This window comes from Mauremys reevesii, linkage group 5 (assembly GCF_016161935.1).
Source record: "Mauremys reevesii isolate NIE-2019 linkage group 5, ASM1616193v1, whole genome shotgun sequence".
Lineage (NCBI taxonomy): Eukaryota > Metazoa > Chordata > Testudines > Geoemydidae > Mauremys > Mauremys reevesii.
In genome coordinates, this window is record NC_052627.1 from 11,294,310 (window position 1) to 11,306,334 (window position 12,025).

The 12,025-nt window shown below is 47.5% G+C and overlaps 1 protein-coding gene across 2 annotated transcripts in view; it reads left to right on the forward strand.

Annotated features, from left to right (window-relative positions):
• The first annotated feature begins 5,478 nt into the window (after window positions 1-5,478).
• Window positions 5,479-12,025, forward strand: part of BTC (betacellulin) — a 30,155-nt gene continuing 23,608 nt past the window's right edge. Inside the window, exon 1 of one of the 2 annotated variants that reach the window (XM_039539462.1) lies at window positions 5,479-5,634. In XM_039539462.1, the coding sequence (XP_039395396.1) occupies window positions 5,586-5,634 (49 nt within the window). In that variant the 5' untranslated portion in view covers window positions 5,479-5,585. The remainder of the gene's footprint in view (window positions 5,635-12,025) is intronic. The other variant, XM_039539463.1, reaches the window with a different exon arrangement.

Sequence of the window (12,025 nt, forward strand, 5' to 3'; positions counted from 1 at the left end):
TTTTTTGCTACCCTATTCCCCCCGCCCGCCATGCATCACCAATCTCCACTGACATTAATGAAGCTCACACAGGGTTCTGGAGGCTGGCAAATTTACGGAGCTCACTCCCCACATCTGAGCATCACATTCTGGCAAGGATGCAACCGCAAAAGGAATTGATATGTTTTGTTCGAAGCCAAATAGTAAATGCCTCTAATAGTTCCTTTTTCCAAGCCCCACACCAGTGTAGGACGGACTTACAGTGGTGAAGGGAACAGTCCTCAACCCCGTTATATTATCCTCAGTGGGTAGAAATCAACATCCTCAATTTCCTCCCAGCTTTGTGCCAAAAACCCCAGTGTTTTATAATGAAAATGCTTCCCCAGTTCTTTCTCCAGGGTCCTGAATGGCACCATAGTAGTTGAGAACCTCACAATCATTGAGGGATTTTAGCCTCAGACTGGCCCGGGAACAAGGAAAGTAGCAGTGTCCCCATTGTACAGATGGGGAACTGAGGCACTGAAAAATTAAGTGACTTGCCCAAACTCCCACCGAGGGTGGGATTGAGCCAGGCATGAGGCTGTTCTGTCCCAGCCGATGCACATTCCCAGCTAGAACGTTGGTGTGGCTGCTCTAAGGACTGTCTGTGAGGGGACTGAGGACAGCTGTGGTGCTCTGTTAAGACCAGTCCTGCAAACTGCTCAGTGTGGACAGACCCCTGCCCCTGCTTAGGGCCCCTCTGAAGTCAACGGGGCTCTGCAAAGCACAGCGGTCAATCCACAGCGTCACTTCCAGGATGGGGGACTTGAAGGAGAACAGGAACAGGGTGTTTTGTTGTTGGTTTTTAAAGACGCCAACTCTCATTTCTGGCACTAATCTTTGTTACCAGTACTTGGCACTTTCTAAACCATTTTTAGAGGTGGGATTTCAAAAGCACTCAGGCGTGGCCTGACTCTGCTCCCTTTGAAGTCAAGAGGCAATTTCCTGTGGACTTTGCACACTTCATCCTCAAAGTGCCTAACAAATAATTAAACTGGCTACCAGCTCAGTGGGGGCAACAGAAAGAAACAATGGGCTCTGGGTATGTCTAATGCTAGAAAAACTAAGTTCCAACTTCCACCAGTTGTACAGATGCAGTGGTGCTAGGTCAGGCGTGAAGACAATTTTCAGCTGTTTTACGGCTATATCATGAAAACATGCTCTGTTGTAAAATTACCCCCACCTCATCAATGCAACACTGACACCATTGCTACCTAGTGCAGGTGCAGGGTTGTGAGAATTTCCTTAATGTAGACTGACTTGAAAGCACCCTAATGCCAGAGGGCAAGGGCTTCCCGATATCAGTGAATCTCAGCTGGTCTGACCAGCTGGGTGTACCCCAACTCACTGTTGTAATAATCTGTATCTAAAAAGTATCATGCAAGGGATCAGATGCAAACTGGTAACCTGCTGCTCATTAATATTATTGTGTGGTATATGCAGAGTTGATGTATGAAAAATTATAAATATATGATGGAAATATGGCCTTAGCATGTGTTTGGCAAGTAAGGTGGAAGTCACCCTGCCCTAGACAAAGGAATGTGGTCCTGCCTGCTTGAATGTGTCCAGTATAAATTAAGCAGGGAGAGACAATGCAAGTACATTTACATAAAAGGTCAACAAAGCCATCAAACTAGCAAGTGGGGGAGATAATTAAGAAGCAATCTTGACCAGGGGAAGAGACTGCACAAATTAACATGTCATCAGCTTGCTGGTGGACCTCCCAGAAGGGCTTCTTGCCTTTGAAAATGAAGATAAAACTTGGAGGCTATAAGCAAAGAGAAAAAGCCATTTTGGCATTGTGATGTTGTCTAATTAAAATGTAACCATGCAAATCATTATGGCTACCACTGTTATATAATCGCAATGAATCTTAGGGCTAGTCTACACTTACCAGCCGGGTCGACGCGGTGAGTTCGACTTCTCGGAGTTCAAACTATCGCGTCTAATCTGGACGCGATAGTTCGAACCCCGGAAGCGCCGCGGTCGACTCCGGTACTCCACCACTGCAAACGGCGGTGGCGGAGTCGACCTTGGAGCCGCGGACTTCGATTCCGCGGCGTCTGGACGGGTGAGTAGTTCGAACTAGGGTACTTCGAATTCAGCTACGCTATTCACGTAGCTGAATTTGCGTACCCTAGTTGGACCCCGCTTCTTAGTGAGGACCAGCCCTTATACAAAGGATACTACATGGCCAGAAAGAGTTAAACAGCTTGCAGGCTGAATGACCCAAAGCCAACCTTTAAAGTCATGTTAGAATGGTAATAAGGGCCATTCAATGCAATAGGCCAGAATTTTGAAAGGCAAACTTATGTTGTTAGCAGTTAGAAGTAAGAAGTAATACTAATTGTCTGTGTGTACTCATAAACGTTAGCCATGTAAACAGACAGTTCCTGTCTGTCACTATAACTATTAATTCAAGGATCAAAAGGAAATATTAACGTTTAGATCAGTGGTTCCCAAATTTGGTTTGTGGCTTGTTCAGGGTAAGCCCCCTGTGGGCCATGAGACGCTTTACCTGAGCGTCTGCAGGTACGGCCACTTACGGCTCCCAGTGGCTTCAGTTCGCCGTTCCCAGTCAATGGGAGCTGTGGGAAGCAGTGCAGACCGGACCACCGCTTCCCGCAGCTCCCATTGGCTGGGAATGGCAAACCATGGCCACTGGGAACTGGAAGTGGCTGTACCTGCAGATGCTCATGTAAACAAAGCATCTTGTGGCCCACTGGGGGCTTACCCTGAATAAGCCGTGAACCAAGTTTGGGATCCACTGATTTAGATGAATCTTGGGTGAAATAATGTCATTGTTTGTATGTCTCTTTGAAGTTAGTGATAGACTGCCTAATGGATAAATTACCCTATGTTAATTTGTGTAACTAATTACTGGTGGTGCTTAGGAAACAGAAGGCTACATCAAAAGCCTATTGTTTATCCAGGACTGTATGGTCAAGCGGCTGCTAGAAAACTGTATAAAAGATGCTTGGGTCCTGATCCTGTCATCTCAGATTTGCTTAAGCTTCATCAGGGGAAGTTTGAGTTGCAAGACTGAGATCCCAGTTAAGCTGGAACACCCTGAATTTGATATTGAACACTGGACTATAATTTATGGACTAAATTCTAAAAGAACTCTTTGCAACTTCAGAGCTCACCAACTCGGCTAGGGATCTGAACCTCAAGAATTGAACTCCGGTCTGTACGTATACTGATCTTTTAACCATACTCTCTCTCTTTTCTTTTTTTAAATACATTTTAGTTTAGTTAATAAGAATTGGCTGTAAGCATGTATTTGGGTAAGATCTGGAATATTCATTAATGTGGGAGGTGATGTGTCTGATCCTTTGGGATTGGAAGAACCTTTTCTTTTATACGATGAAAAAGATTTTCAGTAATCTTCATCATTCTTGACTTGGGTATCTGGGTGGAGACCTGAGGCTGGGAACTGTGTTGTTGGCTTCTGGGCAACCAATGAGGTAATAAAGAAACTGTTTTGTGCCGGCTGAGTAAATCTAAGTATTGAAATATCCACAAGCTTTGGGGATTGTCTGCCCCATTCTTTGTAGTTCACCCTAATTGAGTGATCTCAGTTGGCTCCACTGGGATGCCAATCACAGGCATCCTTCTCCCGAGGAGTCAAGAAACCAAGTGCTTTGAGCTCTGTATGTTGGGTCTGGCTAAGGAATGGGCCAGTCATGCTGCAAGAATGACTGTGGTGGCAAAAACGTCTTTGGACTCTTAAGTTGTGCTTTAGTCTCAGAAGCATATTTTTACTTTTTTCGTTTGTAACCATTTCTGTCCTTATTCCTCATGTGTGGTCTCCCTTAAACCTATGTCCTGGTTTTCCCTTTGCCATAAGCCAACACAGTGCTTTGATGGAAGTGGCGGGTTTGTCAAGTCCCGTTAGTCAGCTTCTGTGTTGTCCCTGTAAAGGAGCAGCAAACTTGAGCCGGGTTTGTGGGTGCCACAGTCTGAGGGGATGAGCACTGCAGAGCAAGATGGTTTTGGGGAGAACTCGAGCCTGGGAGGGTTAGTGGCACCTTGCATGGTGTAACCAGGCCACTGTGCTGTGCGCACCCTCCTGGCATCAGCTGCTCTCAGCCAGAGTTACAGGGCAGGCAGTAACAAAACCTCTGACTGGGTTGAACTTCAGAGCGTCACATACATCCCCTCCTCCCCAATCCTTTTTTCTCTGTTTGGAGGTGACTTCTCTTTCCATTTATCAGGCTGGCATTCGCTATACAAATGGGCCTACCGCAAACTCACTCCCTGCTCTGGATTGATGCCAAACCATCGACACGTTTGTTTTATTGCATCCTATTGACATAATAGAGATTGTATCAGGGAGTAATTAGTTGATCAACACAGCAAACCCAGAACAGTGTCAACCCCAAATAGTGAAAAGTCCAGAGTCATCCCCGCACAACTCAGAAAAATGGTTTAAACACATGACTTAATCCGTCCCAATTTTTTTTTATTTGACTTCTGGTTTTTAGCCTTCAGAGTTCACTTGCTTTGTGTCTTAAACACTTCTCTGTAACCAGGAGCGCTAGAAGTGTACTGATTTAGCTGAGATTCTCATGCTATCTCCTCTCTTGGCTCCAGCAGCTGGGACTTAAAAAACAAAACAAAACAAAACACCAAATCCTGCAAGCTATGAGGTAAAATCATGACGGCTGGCAAAAGAGAAGCAGAATTAAAAAGAAGGATGATGCCATGTCCTCATTACTAATATCCATCGGGTGTGTATGCAATCCAACCCCCCTCTGTAGGGGACTCTAGGGTATAAAGACATATCTGCACACGCACGTGCCCCAGTTTAGCTAAAGGTGTGATTTCAAACCAGTTCTCTTTTACATGCACACACCCACACCCTGTGTCCACACTCTTATTGGTGTCTTTCATCAGCTTAGCTTGCACGGTGCATGTTAAACCGATGTGATTGTGTGCCCCCCATCCTGCCAACTGCAGCCATTTCACGAACAGGTGTGATTTTACACCAGTTCTGTTTACACACACACACCCCGGCGCGTGGACGGACACAAGGGTCTTTCATCAGCTTAGCTTGCACGGTGCATGTTAAACCGATGTGATTGTGTGCCCCCCATTCTGCCAACTGCAGCCGTTTCACGCACAGGTGTGATTTTACACCAGTTCTGTTTAAACACACACACACCCCGGCGCGTGGACGGACACACGGGTCTTTCATCAGCTTAGCTTGCACGCTGCGCGTTCACCCCCGATCCGAGGCCCTGTGTCCACCACACGTCCTTGCACCCGCTGCCTAGCGCGGCCCCTTGAGCGCCCCCTGTTGCCTGCGGCGCAGCGCTCGGGGCGCGAGGCGGCCGGAGAATTGCCACGAGGCCCCGGGGCGCGCGACTCCCGGCCCGCCCCGGAGCCAATGGGAACCGGCGCGCGCTCCGCGCCCCGGGCCGCCGGCAGGGGGCGGGCCGCGCTGGCCGCGCGGGTTCAATCCCTGCTGTGCCCGGGTTTATTTGCGCTGCCGGACGCGCGCTGCCCAGGTGCTGCTGCTGCTGCTGGGGGGAGGCGGCTGCTCCCCCAGCCCCGGGGCTCGGATGGACGCGGTGGTCCTGGGCAGCGGCCCCGGGCTGCTGCTGCTGCTGGGTAAGGAGGGGACGGAGCAAAGGGCAGCCCCCACCTGCTGCTGCTGCAATGGGAGGGGGGTGGCTCCAGCGGCGCTGCTGGGAGAGGGGAATCGCTGCTGCCGCTGCGGGGGGAGCCAGAGCCCCGCTGCCTTCCCTGCCAGCTGTTTGCGCCCTGCAGGGAAAAGCCCCCAACTCAAACGTGGCAGCTTGACTGATCCGGCCCTTCCCGGGGTGCCCAGCGGGGGCTTGTCACCCTGGCTGCTTGCATGGTGACCTCGCTGGCCCTCACCCTGCTTCCAGGGGTTTCTGAGTCTCTCCGCTTTCGGAATCTGCCCCGAGCGAGAGCGGGGGGCTATTTTTAGCTGTAGAACAAACATTTTTATTTTAAGGCACTTGAGGATTCAAGTTCTTCGTGCGTTAAAATGTTAGCAAAAGAAAACCAGCGCGGCATGGTGTAGCTAGGGGCTTTGTCCGCCCCCCTCCCTCCCTTCCTCTCTTCCTCCCATGCCCCTGTAACTCAAAACTGGGTTATGTCTTACACACTGGCACCCTGCGGTCCCGGAGCCACAGATCAGGGTTAGGACGCTGAGTGCATCTGGCTACAAAACGCCTGATGTGTCCTGTTTAAAAGCTGCAGTTTTCTGCGTAGACCCTTTGAGATATTTTCAGTTAAAAACCTCATCAGGTGGTGTTGGTAGTGGTGGTGATAGGGGGTGTGGGTGGGATGGCTGCTGGAAGGATGTGGGCAGAGCCATTAGTGGTCCAAGCAGGAGACACCAATAGACTGTTGGGCTCCTTGACCGAAGAAAGTGAAGAATCAGTCACCCTTGTAGATTAAGGTGCATTTATAAATGGCACGTGAAAGGTTAATAAGTGATTAATAGCTGTCTTACAACTGACTGATCAGTCGTTATAGTCAACACCTGGGTTATAACAATCAAGAACAGCTTTGACTGATACACTTATAACCATGTAGAACCCAGTACTGGTGTTGGTAACAGGGTACATAGTATCTCTTAATCCTTATTAGCCATTTATGTTGAAGATATACTTCATGAAGTGTGGCCTCCAAATCTTCTGTGCTCAAAACATGCTCTGTTTAAAGCTTTCAGAAAACAAAAAAAACAAACAACCCCCTTTAGATGTTTGATGGCTCTTAACATCTGAGAATAAATAGTACAGGGGTTTTTGGCTAGCATGGAGGTTGGTAGGCAACATGTAGTTTTTAACAAAATACATGTTTATCAGTTAATGGTTGAATTGCTGCTTATTAACCTAAAATGCATGCCTGAAATGTCACAGCTCTTCCAGGCTCCTCTGAGTGGTCCTTCTTCCATCTTTCAATGGAGTCATTTAAATGATTGTTTTAAAAAAACACCAAGAAAAATCTCATGAAATGGGGAGAGAAAACCCAACCTAAAATAAGATGGGAGAAGCCTGGTAACTTTTTGAAATTAAACCTGTCAGAAATTAAACCCGATGGTAATTCTGAGCCGCTGACTTCCTTGCAAGTATTTGAGGGATGGATAGATTTACTGAGTTGTTAGCAAAAGGGATGGTTTCATGGCTCCCCCATCCTGCCCCGATATAATATTAGCCCTAAAGATGAACTGTAAAGGATTTTTACAAGACTTAGACTTATCTCCTATTTTAGGCCTTTAAGATGTATAAAGAGGGTCCAAAAGTCTTATTTAAAAATGTTTTTTGTTTTTGTTTTTCAGCCTTAGGCTTTGTCTAAGCTTAAAAGCACTCGTACACTGGTGTCACTATGTCACACTAGGTTTTTCTTTGCTGCTTTAACTATACTGGTCTGGTTAGAGCAGCAACATTGTCTAGTGTAGACAAGGCCATCAACACGGTAGGAGTGTCAAGTCTTGCTTTCGATGGTGGAGCCGGTGGAGGCCTAGTGATGTGTGTTGCCACCCCTTTGCTGAATCTTGTAATAAGCCCAGCTCTTTCCTAATGTGTTGCAGAGTTATTGGAGTTCGTCTTCACGCAGCGCACAGTCAACTTACCTGAGGAGGTTGTGAAGGCTAGGACTATAACAATGTTTAAAAGGGGACTGGATAAATTCATGGTGGCTAAGTCCATAAAAGGCTATTAGCTAGGATGGGTAAGAATGGTGTCCCTAGCCTCTGTTCGTCAGAGGATGGAGATGGATGGCAGTAGAGAGATCACTTGATCATTGCCTGTTAGGTTCACTCCCTCAGGGGCACCTGGCATTGGCCAATGTTGGTAGACAGATACTGGGCTAGATGGACCTTTAATCTGACCTGGTACGGCTGTTCTTATGAGTTACAACTGGCTAACAATCACTTTCCTTCACAATTGCTCCACTTTGCCTTTGTGCTGTCGTTTCACTGCTTGTCCGGTCATGACACTGTCTTCCAGGGCCATTGGGACCTGAGGAGGGAGAGGAAATCAATTTCCAACAACAAGCCCTTCAAGCCGTCTTGTACGTGATAAAGAAGCTAGAAAGGGCACAAATTCATAATGTTTCCCCTGTGCATGTTCCCTTCGGTGGGTTGGGTTGCCCTCACTGTCTGCAGAGGTACAGTTTTCAATTTAATGCGTGTGGGGCTTTAAACCTGCCATTCTGTCCAGCATTAGTGTGAGGCTTTCAATGTTCATCTGTCCCATCAGGCTGAAGGTCTGTTCTCCGAGTGCATGTAGTAATATGAGGGGAAGCTCCCCTGCATCATCATGCGGCTGTACTCCATGTGTGAGGTTAGATACGTATTTCTGTGGGCACTCGGGATGGAATTAATCCTCCCTTTCCAATCTTCTGAGGTCTCCCATTTGCAGGATCCAGCCCCGAGACTTCAGATGATCCCAGTTGGTTGTTTTGAGAATGCCTGTGCTGTTTCCTCTCAGTGCATGTCTATAACAGTCAGTATCAATGGGAATGGAGCATGCGGGTAGAAGAATAGACCCATCTCACCTGTGTTTTCATGGCAGGGACTTCATTTTAAAGGCTTAGCTTTACCTAAGGCTGGATTGAAATTTTCTCCTCATCTTGGGGTGGTGTTGGTGAAGTAAGCTTTAAAGGTCCTGTTTTGTTTTATTTAAAAAAAACCCTTTTTAGAAGTATACAACCCAGGTGAAAGTTGCCCTATAAAATGTTTTACCAATCTTCAGAGAAGTGCTGGGTTCCTGCCGGCTTTATGGAGCATGTGAACGTCACACAGCACAGTTCCCTATCCAGAATTCTGGGCTTTTTACAGGAGTCTGAAAACCAACAGCAGAACAGGACACTGTTCCTAATCCCTTCTTAGTAACTCCATTTAAATAAACAACGATGGCATTTTATATGTACATCAGCAGGGCGTGACGAATCCACTTAGCCAGAGAGAGATCCTGCTGATGGCAAAGGTTTCATTGTGGGAGGGCTTGGGAGGGTGGGGGTGGGAATTCATGGTTGGATTTTCAAAAGGACTTCACTCCTAGCAGCTGCCAAATCCATCCCCCGCATATAGGTGTCTTAATGTCAGCGGAGCTCTTTCTGGCCATACGTCTCCAGTCCTGGGGGTTGCCGGGAGAACCGTCAGATACCAGCGTGCTGCAAACCGATGCAGCCATGTCTGCCTGAGCCAGCAGAGAGACCGCTGCACTGCCTGGTGCGGGGGCTTCTATTGGGGTGGGGGAACGGAGCTGCTCCCCATTGTTTACAATAGGATGCTGGGGAGTGGGGCTGCTACTGCTGCTTCATGGGGGGGGGCACATCAGCAGAGGGCTCTGTGTAGGGGACACTACGAGCTGAAACTGCTATCACCCCAGCGCATACAGGTTTGTTGGCAAGGGTGGGGTTTGGACGGGGGGCAGCATTCAGCTGGTGGAAGAGCTGGGTCTTCAGGGCCAAAGCAGTGGCGGTGCCCAGACACTGAGCAGGATAAGGTGTGAGTTGGGATGGGGGGGCGTGTGGGGCCCTTGGGGGATTTGGGGTTGTATGTCTGGGGTACCAGTGCGTCTTTGCCTGATGATTACGCTTAGTCCAGGGGCTTGTAGACTCCGAGTAACTTTTCCAAGTCCTATATACAAGTGGTAACTTACTTTCTTTTGACATAGGGTGACCAGATGTCCCGATTTTATAGGGACAGTCACGATCTTGGGGGCTTTTTCTTATATAGGTGCCTATTACCCCCACCCCAATTTTTTACACTGGCTATCTGGTTACCCTATTTTGACATAGTGTGTGCAGTGTTGTCTGTAGCGGGCTCTGATTTCTGTCTGAACACACACTGCCCCTGTCCTGGGCAGGGGGTCAGAAATGATTATTTCCAGGTATTCCTGCAGTGACAGTCTGCCAAGATTGCCACGCAAACCTTGAATTTGGATCTGGGTCCTAAGCATTCTCAGTAGCCTCAAAACCCATAGAAGCTAATGCCTGGTGAGAAGCAGGGCATTCTCTTTTGGTGGTGCAGTTTTTTTTTAGTGAAATCAGTGCAACAAATATTTTAATATTTTGCAGGCTTCGGGCTGCTTTCGTCCCTACCCTGATATGCTATTTTTCAGCTCACCCATTTTAAATAAGACTTGTAAGTTGAAAGTCCATTGTTTGTACAGAGAGGAGGCATGCGTTATTCCATCTACCTTTGAGTGGAAGTCCCAAAAATCGGGACTGTCCCTATAAAATCGGGATATCTGGTCACCATAAATGGAAGGGACATGGGCCTGGCAGATCTGGGTCCTTGGGGAATGCATGGCAGAGGGGAGAACTGCCTTCCCAGCATCAACCTGCTTCACTCCATATGTGCCCTTTCATTACTGGTCCGTGGGGTTTGGGCTGCATGGGTGGGGCAGGGCTATGGGATTTCTGTGCTTTTGTGGCATCCACTTGGACCTTTAACACGCCAGCTGGGGTATAAGATGTGTTCCTATGGGTTTCTGCACATTCAGTGATTCGTTACGTCCCAGTGTAGTGTAACTGAATAGAATTTGCTCTACTTTGGGTTGTAGCTGTCCTGCAGCATGGGGATTTTTGGACTGGCAAGCTCTGAGTACTCCTGTGTCAATAGAATTAGTGTGTGCGGAGACACTGTCATTAAGAAATTATGCATCGTGTACAATATTGTTTTGTTATTGACTGGCAAGCGAAGGGAGTTCTTAGGGGGGTTGGCAGGAACTTTTTTTTTTATTGTTGCTGGAAGGCTCAAAAGAATTGACAACAAACTCGGTTGCTTTGGGGAACCCACACCCTCCAGCTAAAGTGTGTGGGGTGCTACCTGTCCTGGACTCCACTCATAGATGTTAAGGCCAGAAGAGACCACTATGTTTAATCATCTAGTCCAGGGGTAGGCAACCTATGGCACACATGCCGAAGGCAACACAGGAGCTGATTTTCAGCAGCACTCTCACTGCCTGGGTCCTGGCCGCCGGTCCGGGAGGGTCTGCATTTTAATTTAATTTTCAATGAAGCATCTCAAACATTTTAAAAACCTTATTTACTGTACATACAACCATAATTTAGTTCTATATTATAGACTTATAGAAAGAGACCTTCTAAAAACGTTAACATGTATTACTGGCACGTGAAATCTTAAATCAGAGTGAATAAATGAAGACTTGGCACACCACTTCTGAAAGGTTGCCAACCCCTGATTTAGTCTGATCTCCTGGATAACCCAGTAATTTGTGTGGCAGGGGGAATTATTCTTTTCTTCTAAGTAGGCGAACGCCACTGAGTCCAATAACTTGTGATTGGACAACAGTCCTATGAAACCTGGAACCATGAGCCCCTCTAATCAGCCTTTTAGAGCCCCGTCTCTTCATGTTTACTCTGAACAGCCCTCCCACTGGCTTCTGAACAGAGGAGAAATGTCTTGCCCAAGGTGTCACAGCAGGTCAGTGGGAGAGAGTCAGCATCACCCCTCTCTCACGCAGACTGAATTTAATCCAGCCAGCTGTCATCCAGGTCCTTATCTCTGCCAACCACTGGGAGAGCAAGGGACTTTTGTCACCCTAGCCAGGTTACTCAGGGGGGTAGGATTGGGCCCTAAGCACAGAACTTAACCGAAAGCTTTAAAACAGCCTTGGTATAGATTGGGTGAGAAATACTTGGTGGGAAAGGCTTCCTGACATGGGACTGGCTCTATATTTAACACGTGGGATAGAGCCTTGTCCCATCTGCTGGAATGTGATGGCGCTTGATTGCTGCCGTATTAACAATTCAGGAGAGAAGGGAGTTCTGCCCAGCTACAATTACACTGGTTTTGCAGTGGCTTTATTTTGCTATTCTACACTTCCTGAATTGGAGTCATATTAGACACTGAAGCCAAGATTTTCATAAGCGACTAACAGTTTTGGCTGCCTCCAGTTTTAGAGACCTAATCTGAAAGGGGCCTGATTTTCAGAAAATGCTAAGAGCGCACTCTTTGAAAATCAGCTCGCTTTAAGGTGTCTGAAAGTAGGCA